The following is a 26320-nucleotide window of genomic DNA, read 5'->3' on the forward strand; positions in this document are numbered from 1 at the left end:
AAACATAAGTCCATTGGAGCCCTACATTTGAGCTGCTTCAGTGTGAATTGAAAAATACAGAGGAGATAAGGCATTTTTGGTTTATTTAAAAATTACAAAAATGTAACACTGAAACTTGTGAAAAATGAATAAAACCCTTTGTAAAACGTGCCGAGTATAATGCCTTCAGTGCAAGTTATAGAATTGAACACAGCTTGGATGTGTGTTTTAGCCTGTTGTAAGAACTTTCTTTCTGAAAGTCTTGTTCTTTGGGGTCTGGTTTGGACATTACAGGAACGCATTCCAGGGCCCTTTTTTTTTGTACTCTGTGCAAAACAATTCTGTAGACCCCTGTTACTGAGCTGCGCGCATCTTTTCCCCGGTTGTTTTGAATGTGTTCCTCTGCGATTCCCAGATCTTTCAGAATACTTTTCACTTCAATTTCTTCGTCTTTGAGYGTACTGATCTCTGATAAATACTTTGGATCCAGTTTAAATGGTTCTAAAGGTGTAGGATACTGTATCCCTTGCATCCATTCACTGTTCATAATAAGTGTGATAGAGTACCGGTCAGTCGGTACTGGCTGAAGGACTCCTTTTATCAGTTTCTGACAAGTTTCTGAGAGGGAAGGGGGCAAACTGTATGTCCCTTCAAGAATGCACTTTTTCAGTTTGGCCACTGTATCTGCCCGAAATGGCATAATACCAGTCATCATAAAGTACAGCAGGATTCCTAGAGCCCAGATGTCTACATAAATGCCAACATAGTTTTCATCACGGAAGAGCTCAGGGGCAGCATAAGGAGGAGAGCCACAGAAAGTATTTAAAGTTTCATCTCTTGTACTTATTGTGCTGAATCCAAAGTCTCCCACTTTAACACAAGTGTTACTGGTGTAGAATACATTTTCTGCTTTCAAGTCCCGGTGAATGATATTATTCTCATGCTATAGAACAAGAGGCAGATTTAGTGTTAGGTTGTTCACAGCAAAGTTCTCAAGTGACCACCAATATCATCAATTAGTTACAATAGAGGGAAAACAGAATTGTCTCAGGCAAAGTCAGAAATAACCTTTGCTATAAAATTGAAAAGTTAAAGTATTTAAAACAAACGTAACTTAMTTCTCTACTGTTATGAAAAACAATAGAGTAGCTGGAGAAGACAGGAAGAAGGTTTTTGTTTTTGTTTAGTTAACAAGAGACTGTTATCCTTAAAAAACAAAACAAAACATCACAATTTCCATTAAGCAGATTTGTAATGGCATCATGGGTAACCCTACATGACTAGATAACTTTCTTGTAGCAAAATCTGCAYAGCTTATTTTTCAGGGTTCAGAACATTTGCTTTTGCAACTATTACATTTCTGTAATGATTTAAGTAACAAAACCAGTTTCTTTTTCACAGTAATTCCATTTTTGCATATGTTGTAAGCACATGGAATCATGGAGTGAAAGCTTTTAGTTCACAAAGATCATGATGTATGTAGTCCCAGATAAAGTAATAAAGTTGCTACAATTTTGCTGTGTGATCTTTGTGAACTAATGTCCTATGAAGAACTGGTGCTGGCAGGAGAAAAGGACCACAAACTTGTGTCTTGTGATATTTCACATCCTTGCAGGACCCCAAGTTCAGTAACGTCTTCTAACTTTAGCTATCTAAAAAGAATAGCTATGCTGTCTTTCATTCTTCTTCCTCAAAACTGGCAGTGGGAGCTGAGCATTCAAACTGAATTTGCTCTGCTTAGTGGAGCTGTACCTTGTCTTGATTAGGTGATAGTTTAGCTTTAGCTTTGAAATAACTAGGAGGAATAGATGGGTTTGAGCACTCTCTGCCCTATCCTTTGGGGGAACAAGGTGCATGTACCTGGAAATCCTAGGATATTTTAGAATATATTGTTAATAATGGCCTGGGATCTTCCTCTCCCCATGTGAATTGGCAGCAGTGAGATGGGATATGAGTAGCCTAGGTTTAATGATGGATTAGCAAGAATAAAAAGTTTTGCAGAAGTCTGTGTGTTTGAGTGAAGAGATTGACCAGGCAGTAGTTTGGGTTTAATGCTAAGAAAGAGATGTGAGCTTTCAATGTAAAATAAGTTGTACTAGCTTCTGAACACCTCTCCTACAGAAAAGCTGTTGAAACTAATCCCATTGCTTACAGGATGTCTGACTAGTCTGTCAGCATACATAGCAAAATGTGTACTGCTTAGGTATGCCACCAGCAGATTTTAATACTGTTTCTAGATGTCTGACCTGGAAATACCCTTACTTTTGACTTTCTGTTTTTCAGAGCATGAGCCTATGTTGCAGGAAGATACAAGTCAGTAGAGGGCACCCTGAGCCAACTTTAACAAATACTAGTTTTACTTTTTAAAACTGCAGAACACTCTCATTCTTTATGCTGTCATTTTAAGCAGCTGCAGTTACTATGCAAGATTCAGAGGACACTGTATTGGAAGTAGATAATTATAATTGTCCTTTTCTGCCTTTATAAGATGCTTTGTGTTCTACCTAAACAGCATCATCCTAAATCCAGTTGTGATCTGAAGACTAGGCAAGGGGAAGTGACTTGCTTGGTGTTCACTTCACAGATCTGTGCCAAAGCAGGGACCAGGAATTTCTGTCTGATTTCCAGTCTCCTACATTCATTAATACTTAATAAACAAGTTGGATTTTTGCAGTACCTAACAAGGCTCTTTTCTGAAACACTTGCATCTAGCAGAAGGAGGCAGGGTGATGCTATGTTTTGACATATCTGCAGGGAGGAAATGCAGCTGTTATCTGGTGCCTACAGCAGTTTAAAGCAGACAGGAGAACACCATGTTACTTAATGGGTGGTTCCACCCACCAAGTATTCCCGGTTCACTCTTCTCCCAAAAGCTGTCAACAGGAAGGCAGGAGCTCAAGAAGGATCTCTTGGATAACTTTAAGACAGCTCTTCTCTAATAGTTTTTCTTTTGAGAAATGTGGGCCTGGAATCTTGATAACAGCAAACCTCCTCATTGAAAAACAAAGACACATCCACAAAAATCTGCTAGAGTAGTGCAGAGCAACATGCTGTGGAAGAGCAACTTACCATGTGCTTCACAGCAGACACGATCTGGGAGAAAATTAGTTTACACTCTGTTTCTAGTAATTTCCCTTCTGTACTGATTTTAGTGAAGAGCTCCCCACCTCCTGCATACTCCATCACCAGGTGCAGCTTTGAGAGTGTCTCCACCACTTCATACAGCCTGATGATATTCGGGTGGTGCAGTTTTTCCATGCTGGATATCTCACGAGATAGCAAGCGCTGAGTCTTCTGGTCTAGCTTCATCTTGTCCAAAATCTTAATTGCTACTTTGTCTGGGGGGGGGGGGGGGACACACAAAAAACCCTTTTCCATGTTATTAATGCAATAGATACAAATGGTAACACTATGCATGTACAACCATACCTGGTTATATAACCGCAATAAAATTCCACCTCTGATCAGTTTAAGATAAGCTACAGAGGCCTACTAAACCCTGTAATCTTTCACACACACACGTTCGATCTGTCTCCTGCATCCTACTTGCTACCAATAATAGCTAAAGGAGCAGTAGAGTATTGCTAGGGCTAATGAAATCATCTGTTGTCATAGTGTGCTTCACTTGTCAAGCTAATACATATCTGATGGCCATATTTACATCATCTACTTCAGATGTCTAACCTAGGTATTGCAACAGTGAAAGCAGAAAGCTGGCCCCAGTGAAGTGTGCAGAGTGCAATGGGAAGCCTCCATTCCCTCCCTCTGTGACCTAGAAAGACGTAGGCAACCAAGATGATACCCATGAAGGCTGTACAGTGAAGGCTGTCTAGCAGCTAGGATGCATTCCTGGGATACAAACTGTTGCTGCAAAGCCCCTAAGGCTGGGCTGCAAACCTGTGCCTCCCTTCTCAGGTGTGCTACTTGCTAGGCTGTTCGCAGTTTCTTTTGTAATTATCTCAGTGCTGCTCAGATGAATTAGGCATGTTAAGCACAGCAGCCCAGTACTTGCAGGCTAAAGGAGGTGTCAAATTTAGGTACTTTGTTTCAGCATAGACAGGCTAACCTGGGGGGTGATTTAGGGACTTTGGATATAACCCTGCAAATTTATAATGGAAAGATCTGTTTAAGCATGCATGACTTACAGAACCTTTGCTTACCTTCCCATCCCCACAAATTTCCCTGAGTTACCAAACCCAGTGTTGTAGAGGTTTGTCTTTCTCAGGAAAGTTGTGCCAGTTTTTCCAACATGTTCATACACAAGTAGTTCTTGGCACCATATAGAACACAAAAAAAGGACAATTTTATGTCTGTATTCCACAGTGGGCCATGAGTCCATGTCACAGATGATAGATTTTATACTGAGGAAAGGAATAAAACAGTAAAGCAAAATAAGTTGCAGGGATCCTATTTACCTTGATGCAAAGCTAGCTGTGTTATATTGTCCTGGTAATGCAGGCTGCTCAGTTCTCCATGTTTCTGTAGCATATCTATATGAAACCAAGGGTCACAAAACACTGATGTACATATGCAGTTGCACTGCATCACCAAAGTAGCTCAAAACATTATAAATAGTTCAGTTAGAATTGCCCTCATGTTTCCGTATTAAGTGATAGGTTGCAACTTTTGTCTTCACTCTGTTGAATACAGTTGGTATTTGAAGGGTTAGTCTGATTAAAATAGGTTTACAGTGGCTTACGCAACTTATCAAAACAGCAAAATTAAACTGGAACATGTCAGTAAAGGTAACTGTTTCTTATTGGGAAAAAGGGGTTTTCTAAAATACCTTGAATGTTCATAGATTTCCTTACAAATACTATTTTAATCTGATCTTTTAGAAGGGAAGACTTCCCCTCAGTTTCTAGCACATGGCTATTAAAACAAAACAAAACAAAACAAAAAAACCCAGTACTGTTTACTTGCCACTTTAAGAGAAGACTGAGAAGACCATTATATTTGTATTTATGTTTTGGTATAAAAACATCCCAGATGTTTTTACTTAATATTATAAATTTATTTAACCTGAAGTTTAGTGTTTCAATAGATGTAGAGGAAATGTCATTGATACATATGCCTGTATCTCTGTACAGGTCAAGGAAACTCCATGTTCTGTACGTTTATATTTCTTAATAACATAAATGCATATTTGGAGCCCGCTACTAAAATGCAACAGACATTCTAAGCAAATGGAATTTTTGTAAAAGGTGAATTATCACCTTGCTGTCCCTATTTTCAGAAGGAGTCTGTGCAAGGTGCAGGGCAGTCTTCCCCATGCTGCTTCTCTCTAACCTGTTCAATCCTTTCTAGTGAGCCAGTTAGGAAAGATGCCACCTACTCCTGCAGTGGTGCTGATGGCACAGTGAATCAGAAGTAAATGCAGCTACCGAACAGAAACAGCGTACAACACTAATGCCAGCAGAACTCTGACTGCTGACCTAGAGGTGGAAAATCCTTGTCACGTTGGCAGCATACTGACCACCTAAACCAAGAGGAAAGAGTGTCAGCAACAGTGGAGCTCACAGTACATAACATTTGCACAACTGAATGCTCAGATAACAGAGGGATAACAATTATCACAGTCTTAAACATAGAATTGCATTGTTACCTCTTGCTTTGCAGAAGTTGGGGGCATTTGGGCCAGAACAAAAACCTAGGAGGAAAAAAAAAAAAGCCCAAAGAAGGAAAAATTCCCTCCCTCTCCTTTTGCTGGAATTTACCATTCCTCAAGGCCAGTTTTCCTGCAAAATTTTTAAAAGGAAAGGAAGTAAAGAAACACTGTAGAATTAAAGGTCCTCTTATCATACCACCATAAAGCAGGAGCAAGCTCATATAAATCTACATCATTGCAGTTGCACATGCATAATATGCAAAGAAAACCAGCCCCACTAATGTGTAAAAGAAAAGTTTTCATTTTGTTTTCGTTTTTAAAATAATTCCCTCTGCTTCCACCAAATGCTTAGCTTACAAATCCCATATTACCCTTGCATGGCACCAGTGCTGAACAGAAGGACATTCTGAGCGGGCAGTTTGTTCACCAAAAGAGTAAAACACAGTAGCAAGAGATTGCGACTGACTACACCTAGTGAATATTGAGGTTTGAAAAGAACTACCTGAAGTCTTAGTAAATAAGAGAAGAACATTAAGAAAAGGTTGAGAAATAATGTCAGAAAAAGTAGCGTATGCTATGACTGCATGGCAAAAAGAAACAAACAGAACCAAGTTACAACTGCCTAACAACAAAGCACACTGAGTACCTGCACATCCCTTCCCACGCAATTGATGTTTAATGCTGCACTGGCTTTTTAACATCTGTAAACTTTGGACCTTCTTAATTGCACACACTCAGATGTGTTCTCACACTATATTTGTAAGATGGAGGGTATTAAAATAAAGGTTACACAGAGCTTAGGAACCTAATACTCACTGTAGCAAGCAACTCAGCAGGACCCCGGAGAAAATCTCTGCCAAAATTCAGATTAATAAAATGGGTAATCCTTCTGAATCTCCTTAATATATATCATAACACCAAATGGTTTCCTGCCTCCTCTGAGATCATCCAAGATAACACCTGTGAGAGAAACGGAGTTCTTCACCCAACATGCTCTAAAGTTCCTGCAGTTCTCCTCCCTCTCAAACCTTTTTCACAGACACTGCTGGGACACCTCACAAGGGCTATGGAACAGCACACACTGTAATCATTAAAGAAGCTGATCTTAGCACTAAGAACAAAACTGTTTCCTTTTGAAAACTTAAGGCGAAATGTCAGGAGCAAGGCCATACTTAGAACTGTACACTGTGACAATAACCAAACAGCTGAACCCCACCGCCATCACCACCTCCCTTTACCACAGGGGCCTGAACAGCTTTAATAACGAAGCCCTTATATTTTTATCTCAGCCAAAAGAAAGACTTGGACTCGCTAGCACTGTGCAGGAGCTGAGACCTACTGAAAAATCAGAGTTCTCTTCTGAAGAGGGGTGTGTGTGTGTGCGTGCGCGCACGTGTGTTCCTATTTCCCCATCCACATTTTATGAGGACAGATAAGCTCACAGGCATGTTTTCCCCTCATCTTTCCTTCCTCATGACAGTTGCAAACTTAGTATCAAGAAGTTAACGCCTTTCCCCATGAACATTTTAACCAAAAATAAGCTACCAACAAAGAACAAAAAATTACTTTTAGAGATTTCTGATGAAAAAGAAGAACCTTTTCAAGAAAAACTGATGACTTGGATTTTGGTATTTGGTTTATTCAAATTTACTGTAGTTGCAAAATTTTTCAACTAACCCTATTCAAATGCCAAAGCAACCTCTGCCCTGAATTCAACAGGTAAAAGGTTCATCCAGATCAAAATTTATCCTTTTATCTCCATTAGCATTCTTCCTACTCCTAGTACAGGAGCAGCACTTCCTTCAACAGCAAGCACAAGACAGTTTTCCCTAGAAGAAGAAAATTCACTGAACAAAAAAGGAAATAAAGGGGCCAAGTGGAACAGAGCTATTTTTCAAAAAATAAATAAATTAAGTCTGTTCCCCTCTTTGATTCCCAGTGCAACAACTGCATCATAACGTGGGTAAACATGAGCTTTCGGACCTCTGCAATCTGGACTGAGAGAGTCAGAGAAAAGAACAACAGATCATAAAGAATGAAGGCTTTGAGGAATAACAAATTTTCTCATCTTTAAGATGATGGAGGGAAGGAGAATGAATCCAAATTTGAAAGAAAAGACTATGAGGAAAAAGGAGGTAGAAGCCTACCAAGGCAAAGGGAGCTTTCCCCTCAAGGAAAGCAACAGCTCCTATTGTCAGTGACAGACGAGAAACAGGATAGATGAAGATAAGTTCTTAGTTGTACCTAAAGCGTTCACTGCAGTTATCTAGTCTTTCTAGTTCTTCCTAGAAGCAGCATATACAGTGCTTTTCTGTGTTTAAGAAAAGCAAAGTAGATGACTCTTCAACATAACCTTCTACCTAGGTTTGGCTGTACCAAAGCTCATTTTCCTGCTCAACCCACACCCATATCCCCTGTCCCAACTTTTTACATTAATGAATGCGGAATAAGTCAGCAAAATAGGCATATTTCTCACCAGAATTATTGTTACCAAAATAAAGGCCTGGCCACACTAGCTGAATTTGCTCTGAAGCAAAGGAAGCCTTGCTAACTCTGGCTGCGAGCAGGAGCATCCCAAGACAGGCCGCCTTGCAAGCTCATCACCTAGCCCTGCAGCCCACGGCTGAGGCAGGGGAGAGGGCAGGTGGACAGGACTGTTCATTAGGAGTGGGGGCACAACACTGTTTTCCAAAGCGTGGGGTGTCCTGAGCCACATGGTGTGATGTGTTAACTCCCTGAATTGCAGAGACTACTTTTTCTTGCAAGAGATGCCTGGAGAAAATGTTTCTGGCTGCTTTTCAAGCATAAAGGATAATCCAAACGTAATTGTTTATCTGTGTCCCTGACTATAGAGTCACTTAAAAAAAGCACATACAACCTATATGTGTATTTAGGGTTCAAACAGCACCTTTCTTCCCAAAGAAGATGCTCCACTTACACACGTGCAGAATGAGTGTGATCGGAAACCATTTGATCCCGGCAGCTGTGCTTACCTTTGGTTAGGGAATGAATTCCAAGCTTCACTTGCGAGAAGTTCCCACTCCCTATTTCTCCTCTGACTCTATAAAATCCAATCCTCTTCCCTAGGGTTAATTCCTTCACCACCTTTTCATTCTGGGACATATCCTGGGTTAGTTTCTCAAATGGGGTCAGCCTGTGCTGCCTGCCCTCTTCATCTCCTCCACAGCACTCCGCACGCCCATAGTCCTCTCTGCTGTCCTCACGATTCCACCTGGTATAGCGGTATTTTCCAAGACCTCCTCCGTTCACATACCCTGTTGTCATAGTCCACAGAGTAATCACTTCCCCATGTTGCCATAAAGAGTTTAAATGAAATAATATACAATTCTCGACATAATGGAAATTGTGACAAACTTAGCAAAAAAAGCAGCTTACTGCACGTCCAAAGATCAGTTTGGATATGACTTCAAAAACAAATCTGGCATATCTACATATTGCAGTTCTGTCCAAAAATCAGGCATAAAACTGGAAGCTGTTTATGTCCATCTCCCACTGACAGATATAGTGTGTCAGGATCTTCATCTACAAGGTTAAAGAGGCTTTGCATTTAAAGCTGTAAACTGTTCATGCACAAAAGCAATGAGTTATTCACATTCTATGCAGTATTTTTGACACAAATGCATATCATTTCACACTTCAGTGTTCAGGCTTTAGCTTGATGCCCTRAAAATTAACTCAATAAAGGTCAGACTAATAGCTTAATAACTGCTTTGAACAAATCCAGATGCTTCGAGATGATTTTGAATAGCTGACCTTAAAGGTGTAGTAGTTCTTGATTTTGGTACCAGTCCAAAAGCTGAATGTACGGTTTTCCTTTGATTCATTCTTCAGCCTGTGAGCTTGTCACTGCGTCTTGGAAATGGCTGAGCTCGCAGCCTTGCTGTAAGAAGTTTGTCGCCTTTCTGTTTCCTTCCCATTCATTGTTGGTTTAACAAAGCAGTTCATCCTGGAAAATGATAGGAAAAGTATAATCTACACACCCGGCAAAAGAAACGCTGCGCCTCAGTATCACTGAAGTCACATGGAAGGACAATACAGGATTAAGTAACTGCAATGTCACTTTAACCCTCCTTTATATGGATGAGCTTCCTTTAAAGCCTTGAGCCTTCTCAAAATTTTGCCAGACACATGGTGTTCCTAAGCAGAGGGATGAAGAAAGTCATTAAAACCTTTATGTAACAGCCACACATTTCACTCAAGGAGAGCACACCACACATCACTTAGCAATTTAACTCTGTTTGGCAACACATATAAAGAAACGTGTATTCTAAATAAACAAGTAACCATTTACCTTGAAAGCAGTGTAATATTCTTTCTTCTTGACCTGCTGGTAACCTTGTAAAATAGGAGTTTGATCAGCAACTACTAATCATGCAACTGCCTGCTAGAGCGCAGTGGGCTAGGCCTGACGCTCCGCAATACCGCAAGCGGTGGGAGTGCTCACCTCTCTTGCTCCCAGCCTGCAGCACTGCCCCTACATAACTGGTGAATACGGGAGACACCTCCCTGCCTCCGGATTCACCAGACACGGGGGGATGGAGTCAGACTGACCACTTGACGCTTGGAGCTTAGGGAAGGTAGACCGTCACCTAAGGTACCACAAGAGAAGAGGGCTTGTGATACTGCCAGGAGGCGCTGCCTAAACCCCAGGTCTCCTGCACTGGCAAGAAGAGGAGGGGAAGCCAAGGGCACCGTGGAAGGGCAATGGAAAGGAAGCTGGCAACGTATTTCATTAAATGGGAATTGGAGTGGCACAAGAGCGTGGGTCTGCTCTTACAAGCAGCTCTGCAGAGCGAGGCTGAGGAAACACACTGAAGCTGTGGAAAGCTGCATTTAGCTCCTTGTCCTGAAACGCGTGTGAGTGATTTTGGCAAGCTGCCTCTACCTTTGCGTGCCCTGGACTCGCAGGCAGCTCTCCCTGGGGAGGGGGAGCCTGCACAGCTCACCGCTTCCAGCTTTCAGGCAGGCAGCTGAAGCAGCAGTCCCAAGCAAAAAGCCTCACCTCTCCTCCCATTCGGAATATGGGAGGATTCATCACCTGTCCTAGCTACTTCTCTGAGGCAAGGACTGCCTCTTATTAGTTGTATTTACAAGGCTGCTCATGACTGAAATCATCTGTAACCGGAATGGAGTGAGAATATACTTGTTTCATGAAGTATCTGAACTCATTACTTTTTTTTATTCCTGTTTGAATGTTACATATCAGATACTTGTCAAATGGCTGCAGAATCAGAGGCTATTTTCGTGAGTGACAGAAAAAATATAAAATAATAAAGTAACTAGATCTTGGATGGATCATACAATATTGTGAAATCACCAGAAACGATCAATGAATACGGAGGAAAATTTTGTAAACAATGCTCTAAGACACAGTATTCATATTTTATTCTCTGGATCTAAATAGAGTCAAAACCCTGACAAATACTGTATGTATGCAATAACTACTGGGCGAATCCTGAAATTGTTACTAGAGGAGAGACTGAGTGGAAACAGAACAGCCTGCGGGATTCTCCCATTAAGCCAACCTCACCTAGCACCAAATGTTCCCTCCAATGACATTATTTGATACCAAGAAAGGTGGGAGGAAAACTAACCTAAACTAAAGCTAACATTCCCTATTTGTTTTCCATTTGGGGAAAGGACAGTTTCTTGCAGGAATTCCTAAGTTCGGGCCTATAGTTGTTTCAGAACCATCTTTTAAACAGTTTAATTTCATAATTTTCAGGCATGTTTTAGATAACAAAAACTTGTTATTTGAACCACGACTGTGTATTGCAATCAATTTTTACAGGGACAACAGCCTGTGAGACCAAGACTTTTGGAAACCACTAGTTCACTGGATACCACAGTGGCTGAAATACTGGAAAGTCTGAATTCTGATCCTGTTCTGCTGTTTAATTTTGAGGAAAACCACAGCAGCTGAGTTTGTCCATATGAAAGACCTGGAAAACTCTGTGAGCAATGTCAAGTGCCATGTACAAGCTACAAACTATTATTTAAGTATATTTTGATGGGCAATAACATCCTTATCACCTTACCAAAGAACAGCTAGAGTTCACAGCTGCATTCCAACCCAGCGGCCTGACTGCTCAAGAGTGGCAGCACGTACAATTAGCTCCTTTTGCCCTGCAGGACAAACACAACGCTACTGCTAATGGCAAAACAAAACTGATGCTCTGGATAGCTGAGTATCATGAATGTCACTCTATTCAGAATCCTAAGTGGAATAATAAACCAAATTTGTGCGTGTGTGTTACTAACATAGGGAGAAGTCACACAACTAAAGACCATCTTCTGCAAGAGTAATCTGGGCCTTGGCAATTAATTAGCTGTACGAAAGGGCTGCCTGCATAAGAAGGATTTTCTTCACACAGACCTATGTAATCTGCTCCTGAATACATTCACTAAGGGCAAAGAGAAGCCGGCTAACACGGCATATGTCAAAGTTCAGCCTCGCAGAGACAGAAATATCACAGGAAAATGCCAGGACCTTGTGGGGACAGAGGTGCTCAGAGAAAGGCAAAACTGCATTAAGGCCTTGGCGCGTGGCTCTTCCACAACTTCCTCCTGCCAGATTTGTACTGGAGTCCAGCGGGCTCATTTTTAGAGCACAGCCTATAATTAATCTCCCTTTCAGGCTTCCCACTAATTGTCAGCCCTGCAATCTCCTGGCATTTAGCCAACTGGCTGGGCTTCCCCTGTCTTTTAAGATGAGCTATTTCAGTACTCCCGGAGCCAGCAGAATATATACCTTCTATTTATGGCCTAGGTTCCTTCCTAAACCAGTAAAATGCACCCCGATACCATACAAAAGGGCACTTTTTATAAAAGGAAACAATAAATCTAAGAGAGAAGGGAGAGAGAAACTAGGAAAATCAGAAGTCATCCAAATACAATGAAGCAAATTTTGATTTAATTTGTATGTCTCCAGTCTGGCTGACTTGTGATCTGAAAAACCTTGGGAGAATATAATAACTGCCCAAATTATTTATCATTTTAAAAAACAGTAACAAAGAAAAATAAAAAACACACTATAAAAAAACACCACAAGACAGAGCGAACAACTATATTAAGCTTAAGATATGTCCTAAGCCAGCGTTGCTCTCATTTGACCTTGTTATTCAAATATTTCCAGGTACTGATGTCCTGGTCCTATTCTAAGCAGCGCTAAATACTCTCAGCCTTTAGCTGAAGGCTCAGCTTAAGCCCTAGATCACAGATTTGAGGAAATTTAAAATGAATGGGAAAAGCAAAAAACCAAAGGAAAGGCCACGGGATATACAAACTTTGTTTCCTAGATTCCCATCTTGGCAGGTAAATAAAAGTGACCTGATGTTAAGGAGCTTTGAATCGAACACTTGGAAATCTAGAATCAGCTAGAACAGGGAGCCCTAAAAGCACTGTGCTTCGCAGATCAGGTCACTTTTATGCAGCCTCTCTTTAAGTATACTGTTGGTTTTTTTTTTCCTCCCTGAAACTGGAGCAGTTCCTATTCCAAGGAATGTGAAAGAACTCACACAGGATAGCATCTTACTCTACAGCTCCTCAAAGTTTTTAATGAGCACGCCATTGGATGTTGCAATAAATTCACCAGAGCCCCCTTTCCAGCCCCTCTGTTGTCTAGTTTGAGGAGCCCGGGATTTTGGAAGTATTTCCTTAGGGAGGGGATTAGCTTGATCTGTTTGATTGCTCCTGAAGGACGGCTCGGCTCTTTCATAGTGCAGTATGTTTACTGTGAGCCAACTGTGGAACTGAACTGAATTCAAAGTAGCAGAGCGCTTTTTTTTTTTTTTAAAGCAATTAGTAAGAAAATACTAATCTTTCTTTTTCTCTATAGCTTTGAAAGTTCAGTTCTTGCAAGAAAATATGAACACTCTAGCAYATTTGTATGTTTAGAAGGCCTCCCTTTTATAAAAGATGAGAGCGCAGCAGAGTCCCCCAGACCTGTGTCTGCGAGCAAGCACCCCCCCACAAGAGCTCTCCTGTGCAGGCACACAGCGTGCTCATTTATACAGGGAAAGGAATAGCTCCAATTCAGTACTTTTGCTCAAGTAATATTGGTTCAGTGCATGGCTGTTGTGGCCAAAGGAAATCAATGTTTTTCCTGAGCGCATTTTTTTGATTTGAATAAAAAGCATTTGCAGTGTTATTTCTGCAAATGCCAGAAAGCAGAGTGACTATGTAACGTAAATACTTCAGAACTTCACGAGTAGTTAAAAAAAATTCAAACCACACAATACAGCACAGCTACAGATCGAATTCAGATTTCTTTACGTTCCCAACTCACACAGTAGGAAATGTTAGCAGAGCTCAGCAACAACTGCAAGAGCTTCCAGAAGTAACTAGTTCCTTCTGCCCAGGTCCACACGCCACAAACTACATCCCAGAATTATTACTGCTTCCTAGCGTAGCACAAAGTTATCACTCTGCTAATTATTGTTTGATCAAACCCAGACATGATCAACATAATTTACCTTATAAATAATAACATTATAAATACCTTTGATTTTCCACACATGTAAGATTAACATACACAGCAGATCTGGCTAGGGGAATTTAAAACAACACTGCATACACTTTTAAAAACATGAAAGTACACCCCCACAGGTATTGTACCAGATGCAGATAAGATGTGATTAGGTTGATGAAAGAGAAGGCAGCCCCTTTATAGCAGAATGCACATAAACTCTATTTACTTTTCCACTTAAATGAAAGCCTGTTTGTTTAATACAACATATAAGCCACAACACTGATATAAGACAATGACTATAATGTACGTTACAGTGAGTTACAGAACTCACTCCTTTCATTACCTCATTTAATGTGGTTTAGATTGCAACAAGACACGAAGGCACCAACATATAAGCAACTATGTACAGGTCACACTATACCATTAACTTTTAAGCAGCTCTTCCAACAGTCGGACACGGTACCTAGAGAGTAGTCACCTCGACCTCCTCCAAGAGCTTCCCAGTGCTGGCACACAACAACCTGTTTACACAAGGTAACTCCAAAGCCACTGTGGCAAACCTGTGCCAGCCCATCCACTGCTACAAAATCAAAGCAATCTCTTGTCTCCTGTGCACATCCTGGACATACACACCACGGACACAACAGCACCTTTGAGACAACAGAGTGAACAGGAACACTGACAAAATAATGACAGATCATGGACTTTATTATTTTTCCTACTGCATGTTATTTGATGACACAGGGCACAAACACCTTTCAATGGCTTCCATGCAAAAACTAGCTTGAAACCCACAGCCTCTCAGGGCCTTGTCCTTCCTGCCCCCGTGCAGGCCACTCGACCGACAAACCTGCATTTTGGCTTCCTGGTCCCAGCACTGTTACTGCACTGGACAAGTTCTTTCTCTGCTCCAGAGTCCAGAAACAGGGAACGAAAAAGAGGCTGCACCTAAAATTCCTGAGCTCCAAAGTACAGAGTAGCCTCATGCTTAAAATCCACAGGTCACAACATCAGTACCTTCTGCACCCACTGCCACGGGCTGTTCAACAAACATCCCCTGCAGCACCCCCCAGCATCAGTCACACAACGGCAAGCAGCAGTGGGTAACGCGTCCGACTTACAGCTCGGCRCTCAGGCTGGGCGAATTTGCCCTGCTGAAACACTGCTGCTGTGAATACAGGGATTCATCGCGCGCAGAGAACTGCTACAAAGCYGGCATGTCCTGAAAGGCCCATTTGTGGTTTTAATGGGTAAATGCATCTGGTTTTGGCTCTCTGCAAGTGGAATGAATTTCATCCAGGATAAGTGCAAATATGTTTCAGAACTGGAAAGAAATTTTGCTCTGATCTATTTGCTGCATCACTTCAATGCGGAGAAACAGACTGCTAAAGAACTAAGCAAACATAATTAAGATTTTGGATTTTTTTTTCACCTACTTGCACACAATTTTGCAAAATATTATCAAAGAACAATAGTTGACTTTGCAATGTGTTTTGCATGATCTCATGAACAGTTAACAGTGCTTCAGTGATTCCCCYGCCTCTTAACCTTGGAAGTTTTTTGGCATGATCTGAGTTAAAGCAGTCTGCAAAATTCATCTTGATTTTCAGTAGCTGAAATAATTACATCATCTTGATTTGATAGGAAAGAGAAATTCCATCCATCATGTTACAGCGCTTAATCTAATTCACACACAAGAAGAGTCATTAGCAAACTCAGTGCAACAGGCAGTGAATACTGAGGACTGATGTGGGAGGCAGACTTTTGGCAATAGGTATTAACAATCCTGCCCATGAAGGGAGCTTGCAGGCTCGTTCTGATGTTGCAGGAGCAGCTGGAGGGCTGCTGCAGAGCTCTGCCACRACTCAGAGGGACATTCCTTTCCTGTCAACCCCAAGACGTTTGCAGGGTGCGGAGAGCTTGCTAGCTTCCAGTACTGATTCTGTCCAGCGACCAGTGGAGATGAACCAGACCTCTTCTGCCACCCCAGGCCACCCAACTCATTCAAAATGTCAAATTCAAAGCTTTCCCCATTTAGGAAGTAGCATCTTAAGGATATATAAGCACATGAAGAAAAGTCAGTCCAGCTACCAAACAAAAATGTCAACTGTATAAAACAGCAGTAATACACTAGATACCATTATCTGTCTCACATAACTGAAGTCAAACCAGGGAGCCTCATCTCCAGCTGATTACGCTGCTCATGTCAGGGCATGTGACCTCTCTGGAGCAGATATCAGAGTAACTAACTGATGGCAAGAAAGGCTTTAAACAAGTCACTGGGACGCATACTTCAGCAGTGGCTCAGCACATGAGGCTTTGTCCAAGCTATCTAAAGTCATATGTGGCACATGGGGTCTAGAAATCTCATTCATTTATTCACCTCCCCAACACAGTGTACCCTGCTATATGCCTAAAGACAGCAGCTCAACAGTGGATATGCAAACATTCAAAACTGCTGCTCCGGCAACATCTGCACAGGGATGAATGAACCCCACATGCAACTGAATTTCCCTACCTAATAGTAATTTTCAGAGCTTTGGTTTTTAAATGTTAACTCTTCTGCTATGAAAACTACAAAGACACCACCAAGAGAAATATTACATGATTTTTCAAACACACCTACTCTGTCAGTTTTACCTATTTGCTCTTAAAATGAATGGTGAAAAACGCAGAGATACACATTTTTCCGAGAAGGACTTCTGTGCCATAAAAATTTTAACAGCACAGGGTACTTGTTCTGCAGATGTTGAATCTTCCAAAAGATACCAATAAACATCCAAGCTGCTTGTCAGAAAGTATTTTGGTTAGACCCAAATTCCAGTGAATCTGGCAGGAATTATGTCATTAATTTGGAGAGTGTGGGTTCAGGCCTTCATTTCATTTTTTTAAGTTAGCTTCCCTCCACGCTGATCAGGTCAGAGAAGTGTGTAGAGAAAATACACACAAGAATATTCCCTTTAGCCGTTGCAAGGCAAACAAACAAAAAAAAACATTACAAGAGAATGTATATTCCCAGGACCCTATCTTGGCTGGGGAAAACCCTGACCACTCACAATGTATGCCTGGGTGATTTATAACATCCAGATCATCAGCTGAAGCCATGCTCAATTCAGATTTTCTGCATATGCAAATCCTGCAGAATTCCTCCCTAAACAAAACTGTCTTCTGCACATGGATTGACTAGGAAATTCAGGTCTTCTACAACTTTTAAATCTGTTTCTATGGATGTTTATTTTTTTAGCAATATCAAAAAGAAGGAGGAAACTAAAATCACAAATGATGCAATAAAATTGTATTTTTTAGCAAACATACAGTTTTTCATTCTGCTTACCATTCTAAAGAACTGAATGTTGTTGCTCCTATCACCACTACTATTTCAGGTAAAAGCGGGACCAAATGTATCAGCAATACCAGCCTGGACTTCGTAACTACACGACAGATATTTGATCCACAGCATTTGAAATGAGCATTGCTGTGAAAAGATTAGAGTGTGCAAGCCTCTCTCACAGGGGTTATCAGCCCTACCAAGGCTGGTGTGGCCACCCTTTTAAGGCAGTCTCTATCAAACCACTGCAGTCACTATTTTGCTAAAGAAGAACAGCTGAAGAGATGATCCTAGTTTTATTTCCCATTGAGAAAAAGGAAAAATTGTGCAAATGAAAGAGGAACAGAAGTATCTTTTCTCAATTTCTGTGAGGTTTCATTTTGTAAAATAAGTCAGTTTAAGACTGACATAAGCATTTATTGCTATACAATTGCTTCATAACCCATCTACTCCCATACTCTTATGAGCACTCCAGCAGTCAGAAATATGTGCAGAGGCCCCCGCAACCTCTGCAGTCTCTCTCCACCAGAGGAACGTCCCCCATTCTCCCCATTACCCACATCTCATGCTATTCCTCTGCACTGCAGGTGAAACCTGATCAAGTGCCTCCAAACTCACCAGAAAGACCGACATCTGCATATTTTGGATTAATCCCGCATTCATGGGTGGACCCCACTCAGCACAAATCACACTGGTGGTAGATTCTAGATCCATACAAGCTCCTACATCTATTTAGTCCAACTTCCTTCTCTCCAAGAACAGGCAGAAGAAACAGAAGAAAAACCCTCACAGAGGTGCCATAATCTGTGATCCACCCCTAAAAGATTTCTTCATGTTCTTTAATAGACAGTCATATGTCCAGGGAGTCCTACCAGTTTGCTCACAGAGAGTCACTTAACAGGCAGAGCATTAGGCTGGGACTGCATAAGGGTGCTCATCCACAAGGCAGTATCTGTACCAGCGACTGCACCACAGCTGCAGCTTACAGTCCTGCTGGGCTGCTGACAGGCAGTTCATTAAATACTGACAGCACAGACTCACCTTTCCACTCTCCCACGTATGATCTACTGACGGGCTGGACTAAGCTCTTGAACAAGAGCAACAAGGAAGACTGGTGGCACAGAGACTGCTGTGCTGAGATGTAACCCCCAAGTCCCAGTTGCACTAACTCCACAAATTGGGCATGGCCCAGCTAGTCGAATCTAACATCAGATCCACAGTCCACAAACTGCATGGGGATTATTAAAGAGAAAATAAATGCACATCAGTCAACATAATACAAACTATACTATGCTAGTATATTAAGGCCTGTGAAGTAGAAACTAAAAATATGAACAAAAAAAGATGCCTTCTATCCTTTTGCAACATTGCATGATAAAATAGCTAGAGACAGAATTAATTACCCTTTGAATTGCTCAGAAACTCACATTAAAAACAGACAAAAGAAAGCATTTATTAGCAGAACCCATTGATTTTCCAGGTCTTTGAAATACATGGTAGGAATTAATTTGAAATTTTACTGTGTTTTGAAATAAAATTTACTATCCCCAAACTTTAACCTGGCCAGTCTCTTTTATTTCCTTCCCTGGGGTATAACGCAAATTGGTCGAYTTGCCATGGAGTTATTCTTCCAAGATAAAAATAGCTCCCATTAAACATGTATTCTAAGGGAACGGAGATACCATAAAAATCTTTATTAGCCTTTTAAATAATAGGACAAAATTTACATCTAATTCAATTACTTCACTAGAAATGAATTTGACTCATAGGCTTTCAGTGAAACAAACTCTCTGGAAAAAGAATGCTATAGTAAAAGAAGTAGAGAATTCTTTGAGTCCCTATTCAGATCACTAAGGAAGTCAGTCTTTAGTTATTCCAGGAAATTACTGTATATTTAAGCAGATATGCATTCATAAGCAGATGGTCTGAAATAAAATTTTACTGCAGTGATGTACAGTAAAGAGAAATACAGAATATGTTTTTTCCAGATAAAGGATACATAGAATGTTCTATGTTGTATTGTATATCATAGTTTTCCTTCACTATTCCCCACTTACTTATTAGAGGGGCTCTACCAACTACAAATAACTCTGTTTTGTGTTGTATAATCAACTCAGCCTTAGGGGAAAAAAGAAAAAACAGGAATTTAAAAAGGTCTATTTATCACCCTAAAACATCAAGAAAGACAAAACCTGTAATGGATCTCATTAATAAGCAGTCCCAAAACAATTCTCAGGAATGATTTCAAAATCTAAAAAGAAAACTTTTCCTATAGTTGGGTTAATCAAGTCTGATCAGACAACAAATAAACCTATTTTAAGGTAATCAAATCTAGTTGCATCAGTATATATGCCCTCCTCAAAAGTACTGAGTAATAAAAGATTAAGTATTCATTTAGTAAATTTTAAATGAATCTGGGCAGAAGATAAGCAGTTGTTATTATTTCCCAGGAAGGTATTTGAAAAGATATATGGGATAGGTTTTTTGAAACCAGGATCTAGGGAAACAGTTTCATTACAATGAGCAACATTCAAGACATCCTACTGCTGAGTGAACAGTTCCCTCAGCTAAGCAAGGGATACTAAGCCAGGCACCATCTAACACAAATCGAGAGTTCCCTTTTTCAACCTGGCTTTCAGTGTTGCAGCTGAAAAGACATATATCCCACTAAAATAAACTTTGTTTTTAAGCTTGTCTGGTTTTTGAGCCTGAAAAATTATATTTTTGCTCAAAGCAACATAAGCAAATAAAGCGGTGTGCGCAGAAGAGCCTGTACCCTAACACATACTCAGGCTACTCTTGTCCTGCTGCAGAGATCAGCACGGAGTCTGTGCTTGCCCTCAAACGCTGGCAGCCCAATACCCCTCTGACAGGGAAAACGCCGAAGAGGAACGCTCAGAGGTCCAAGCAATGCACAGCCCATCGCTGATCTGCTGGAAATCAGAGTAATACCAGAAGTTTCTGTATCCCAAATCCCAAGAACCATCCTGCTTTGCATATCACATTTGAACAGCAAAAGCTTTCCTGACTTGAATGAGACAACAGTCACATTAATAAGCTTGGCTATATTTCATTATTCGCTCCAGAGATTAGTTGTGTATCTGGCTTTAGAACACAGATTATAATTACTATTGTCAAACTGAAGACTTGTACAAAGTTACTTCCTTAAGAAAGAGTAAAGCAAATCTGATACCCAGCAGCATTAGGAAAACAGTTCTTTCCATTTAAATTTTCTAATTAAATCCACTGGAAAAGGAACTGTTGTTCCAAAGATTTTTGGAACTGCTAAATATATATCATGTGGCTTTTGAACGACCATACAAAATACTGTAAAATTTACCACATGGATGACTATAAAATATCTCAAAAGCTAAGACAGATGATACTCATTAACATTTAACAAAATAAGACATCCAACTTTCAACTTTCGGGACCAGATTTTGACAATCTTTCAAGAATGAAAGTTAGGAATAAATCTAACTTTATGGTATTATACAGACACAAATTACATCCTTGGTTTTAGAAAGTATAGGTTCACTGATAAAGCAAAAAGACAAGATATGCAAAAGTAGAGTATAAGATAATTTTTGAACATCTTTAAGCCATATTTCATTCTCTCCTTCCCTACAAACATCCATTTCCTCCCATGCAAGCACTTACTTGAAATCTATACTTTCAGAACCCCTGCTCACATCACATGACCCCAAACCCCAGGAATATCCAAAAATCAAAAGGTAAGGTATTCCAAATTCTTTACCTTTTCTGTTTTCTCCCTGAAGAAATCTGCAGGAAAACTGTAAAAAAGAATACAGAAGTGAAAGTGAGAATGGAGGCACAATCACGTCAGTGCAGCAGAATTTATAAGCTATTCCTGTTTGACTCAAGTTCTGAAATAGCAATCTGTTTTTTAAGTAGATGATAATATAATGCTTCTAGCATTTAATTCACTGACTAATCCATCCTGGATTTGCTTAATGCTCTACTTCTTTATAGCAACCTTCTATCAGCATCAGGAAAGGCAGCTGCTTGAGTGCAGCAGAACTCAATGAAAGGAAAAAAACCTCTAGTTTCATTTTCTTTGTGAAGGGAAAAAAAACAGGAAAACTACTAGTGGAACCAGCTAATAATTAGTGTTAAAAAACTGTACAGAATCACAGTATTGTAAGATTGTGTGCTACTTTAATGGTGATAACTGCTCAAGCACGCCAACAGAAGAAAAAAATCATTTATCATTATAGTTAAACTAGAAAATACATGAAAACTATTGTGTGAGATTTTTGTCAAGAAACTTTTGAAAATGCTGTTTAAATGGTATTCACATGCGATTATATGTTCACAGAAAAACATCCTGAGAGCAAAGCTGACTTCAAAACCAAAATGATTTACTACTATTTTATAATGCTAAAGGTGACACTCATTACAGTGTCACAAGCAGTTCAAAAGGCTGCACATTTAAAAAAAAACAAAGTTATAGAAATTGCTTAGGTTTTTAGGATTGCATTTGTGAATGAAGGAAAGTGTAAAGAAGAGATACGAAAGCACAGCCTGTTCTGACTTCACAAACTAAGCATGTTAACACACAGCCAGCAAGACAAAATGAGACGACACATTCACATTATCCTGAAATTGGAAAGAGGTACAGCTGGCAATCCAGAAGGTCACACTCCCTGCGAAACACGACAAGGTCAGCGACTTGGTCAGGTGCTGGACAGGACAGCAGCCCAGGCACACTATGCCGAGCCTTTGGCAATAAAAGGCCAAGTTCCCAGATGATGCATCACTGGTGAACTCAAAGGGACTGTGGCAGCCCTCTCTGGAGAAGGGCACCCTTCCACCACCTTGATTAGTTAAATAAATAAATAATGAAAAAGCATGGTAAAGAATTGTAAACTCAAAATTTTAAAAATTTTTCTTCACAGCACTTTACAAGTGACATTAAGTTGTTTTAGCACTACAGACCTATGTCAGGCAACAGATCTGGAAGCAAAGACACACAGTTACAGCATCTCTGTTAACCGACAGCTGTCTTTACAGTTAATGGATGACTTTAACTTGGCTTCTAGATTGAGGGGTGTACTAGATCAAACATGGTCCAGTAAGAGTCCGAAACCTCTCAGGAAGCAAAAACTTCAAAAGATAGAACAACTTTTGAAGAGATGTTTTGGAAGCAGATCTCCACCAAACAGCTCAGAGTAGACAGGACACCATCTTTAATTTTGTCTGATGAAATACCACATGTGACTAGAGTCAAAAATGCCTTAAACTAAGATTGCCTGCTTTGCTGGCATTACTTTTCATCATCTAAAGTAAAGATCAACAGATTTTTCTGGCTCTTCCAGAGCTTAGTCTTTGACTGAACCTTCACCAACAACACTTACTGTCCTGCAACTCCAAGGTAGCAGTATTTTTCATTCTTCTCTTCATAAAATTAGCACTAAAACCCAACTAATCAGACCACTTCATCTGGAGACACCATGCAGAGTCCAACAGGACTAGAAGGAGAGATTATTCTTGTAACCTCTAAGTCATAGGCCTAGTTTGGGAACAGTTTTCATCACTGTTCAGTGGCTCCAGAAAAGAACTTCATCCATTTTAGTCTTGCATTTTTTTTTTTTAAATCTGAGGAACCACTAACTGTTCAAAAGGCAAAGACAGTTATTTACCACAATGGTGGTAGCACTCAAGATTAATTCTAAAGAATCACTATTATGCAAGCCTGCTCCCATTTCAAAGCCAGAATCAAGCCTATATTTTCCCCTACAGAAGACTCATGAATTTTGCTAAGATGTGCTGCAGAATTGGACACAGGCACACTTTGTGGTCATTGCTAAAATAAAAGCACAAAGTACAGCCTCTCCTTTCATGTTGTGCTTTCTTCTTCATGAAGATTAGATGCAAACATAGACCTAACATTACGCACTGTAGGAAGTATTACAACTCCTACTTATTATCCCAGATGACGGTATTCCTTCAAGGTTTGGTACTTTTAAAAGTTTTCCGTTATAACAAGCAAACGCATAAAATTGCTGTTTACATGTAAAGTTCATTTTGGAGAAGTAAACAGGTTAAGCCAATGGCTCTAGTGAATTGCTAGTGTACGCACAAGACACACACACACAGACAAGACTAAAAACTTTCATAAGCTGTGGATATTGGACTTGTAGTTGGTTCCTCCAACAATCTTTCAAGTTGCTAGCCTAATGGCTGAGATGCAAAAGATGGATTCTCATGTCTGATGAAGTCAAAATCCATCCACTTTTTCTGTTTTATCACCAACATGAAATTTCTCATCAAGTAAATGAGGCCTGGCAATACATTTGCTAATTCTGAATTTCTTAGATTATAATACTATAAATTTAAGACTTTCAATATGGCCTAAGGAAGCAGAGTTSTTATTTCTTCAGCCAATACGAGAATTCCATTTCTAACAAAGTTTTCTTTCAATTATTAGTCCAGAGTAACTTGCATTTTGTCTTTTAATTTCCAAAATACCAATTCAAGGAAGATAGGAAGGATGAAAAAAATGCACCTATTTTTCTCAAACAGGAAGTGCTTGCATTCCAAGATTCAGATAAAACAAAAACTTTTCTTGTGCATCTTCATAACCCTTCAGTACTGGAACGCGTTTGTCAATCCTTGTATTAGCACAGGGAGACAAGTACTATTGTTTTATACATAAGGAAACTATGGTAGCAGAGGTAAAACTTGCCTACAAATACAAACAGAATCAGAGTCCAAATCAGGTTTAACATTCAGCAGGTCTTGGCAGACCTCGCGTTTTCACAGCACATAAATTCCATACGTACACTGTGCTGCATTTACTGTTGGGAGGACTAACAGAGGACAAAACCAAAAATGAACTGCCAGTGTTAAAGCTGCATATTTGGGGAGTCTTGACAAAAACTGTATTGCAACTAATCATCATGTCAATATTTGCCAAGTGAAGCTCAGGTCCTTGGTAGAAAAAGCCTGCAATATGAGTAAGGAACTGATTTACATTTTCACGTTGTAGCATTCAGATACCTGGCTCCTCTGTAGCACCATTTTGTTTAGATTTTGTTTAGATGATGCACTGTCAGACTGCCAGTCACAACATCAAGATGGTAGCTGAGAACCTGCAAAACTTCAAAGCAAAGTCACAATTTTACTGAATGCTTTCCTCAAAGCCAGTTCTGACTTTAAACTTTTCTCAGCAATTTACTTGCAATTGTACATAATTACAGCTGTCTAAGATGTCCTGAATGGCAACATCAAACCAGAAGAAAGCCTTTTTCATTGCATGAACATACACATCAGAAAAATGCATTTTCCCTTCAGCAGTAACTGACACCAGTGAAACAAAAGCTATGGAGGTCAGATGCAAGCGCGTGACTTCAGGAGTTCTTGGTCAGTTTCTTTTCCTGTACTACAGCCCTAAGCTCTTTCCATTTTATATGCTTCCAACCCTAAATTTAACAAAATCTTAAAGTACAGCATCATACAGACACATCTGTAGGCAGACAGCCACAACAGATTGACACATGCAATATCCAAGGAAACCACTACTCACAGAAGAACTGGGGGTGCCTGGAATGCTTCTTTCCACGCTGGTTCTGACCATGACAGAAGCACCCGCTATTTTTGCCTTTGACATTTACTTCCTGACAGATCGTCAGTGCTTCACTCGACTGAAGAGAACGAAGCATGGAGTGGAGGTCAATGGAATAACTGCTCCCACTCATTCCAAGATTTTGTAGAGCCAACAGTCTCAGCATTTTCCAGTTAAAGATTACTGTCACTGTGGGCAGAACAGCGTAACCCAGCACATCCAAAATCATTTCAAGTCTTCAGCCAGTCATACAAATGCTCTTTTACTGAGAAGCTCTCAGATCAGACTGAACAAGAAAAATAACCAAGAGGAAAACAGGGAAACTGCCAAGACGGGCTTTTCTCTTAAGGAAACAATTTCTGGAAAAACAGGCCTGTTAAGGAAGTTTCCTTCTGGTTGTTAGTGATGCATTTGCTCTATTTTCAGATTTCATTGATAACATTAGTATCTTTTTTTTTTCTTTGAAAATGTCCTACATTGCTTCATAGGTCTGTCATATGGAGCTGATAAAAACAATTCAGTTTCATTAAAGAAGCTATTTTTTGATGTTGTTCCACACCTGCACAAAAGCAACCTTTCATATGTTTTTAAGAAAACAAAAATAAAAACAGACATCAGATCAGAAGAACTACCATGAAGTAGCCTTGTTACTGGAGCACCTACCTGGATTTTGGAGATGTGTCTGAGTCCCTGTTCTAAATCCTCAGGAAGGCTTTCAAACTCAGTTGTTCCACTGCACAGGAGAATATTGTAACTACTAAGAAATCCTAAAGGCACACCTTGAAGACTGTAAGTAGCATTAAAGCAGATTTCTGGGAGTTGAGGGGAGGACAATTCACTGATTGCAACACAATCTCATAAAGCAACTCTTTGATAGGATTTATGAACCAGATTCCATCGCCCCCTCACGTGAAACAAAGTCAACAAAAGGTTTCTCAACAACAGGATCATGGGAACAGCTATACGCGAGATATTAGGATGGGATAATGTGAAGGTTAGTAAGAATTAAACCTCAGTAACAATGTGTTTCTTTTGACCACTGAGTATAGAAAGTTTTGAAAACTCCAATCTATATTCATATATATATTCAATATATATTCCTTCATGACTATATTTTCATATGAAGCATGAGGCCAGTCTGCAGGCATCTTAACCTCAGAGCTTTCATTTTTCTACCAAACAAGTACTCAGGAGCTCATCAAATCCCAGGTTACTAGAGACCAGAAGAGCTGCCAAACCTAGCTCTTACTGATGCTCCAGCTCTGACTCTGAAAGGAAATCTGCATCATTTCTTTGACCCAGCAAAACTGGGTGTTTCAAATGGCA

At 40.1% G+C, this 26320-nt stretch overlaps 1 protein-coding gene across 19 annotated transcripts; it reads right to left on the reverse strand.

The window, feature by feature from the left end:
- Nucleotides 1-26: 26 nt before the first annotated feature.
- Nucleotides 27-26051, reverse strand: NIM1K (NIM1 serine/threonine protein kinase). 19 transcript variants are annotated; one of them, XM_026062936.1, is made up of 10 exons: nt 25658-26051; nt 24956-25183; nt 24430-24529; nt 21164-21200; nt 8581-9554; nt 5585-5717; nt 5415-5458; nt 4395-4469; nt 3049-3317; nt 27-922 (listed from the first exon to the last, which is right to left on the reverse strand). In XM_026062936.1, the coding sequence occupies exons 5-10, from the start codon at nt 8870-8872 to the stop codon at nt 176-178; spliced, it is 1560 nt and encodes a 519-aa protein (XP_025918721.1). In that variant the 5' UTR covers nt 8873-9554; nt 21164-21200; nt 24430-24529; nt 24956-25183; nt 25658-26051; the 3' UTR covers nt 27-175. The 19 variants fall into 19 exon arrangements, with proteins under 19 accessions (XP_025918721.1, XP_025918722.1, XP_025918727.1 ...); XM_026062937.1 differs by having other exon boundaries at nt 24404-24529; nt 24956-26051; XM_026062942.1 differs by lacking the exons at nt 5415-5458; nt 5585-5717 and having other exon boundaries at nt 24956-26048.
- Between the last annotated feature and the right edge of the window lie 269 nt (nt 26052-26320).

The sequence above is a fragment of the Apteryx rowi genome, unplaced genomic scaffold (genome assembly GCF_003343035.1).
Source record: "Apteryx rowi isolate R43461 unplaced genomic scaffold, aptRow1 scaffold_197, whole genome shotgun sequence".
Taxonomy (NCBI): Eukaryota; Metazoa; Chordata; class Aves; order Apterygiformes; family Apterygidae; genus Apteryx; species Apteryx rowi.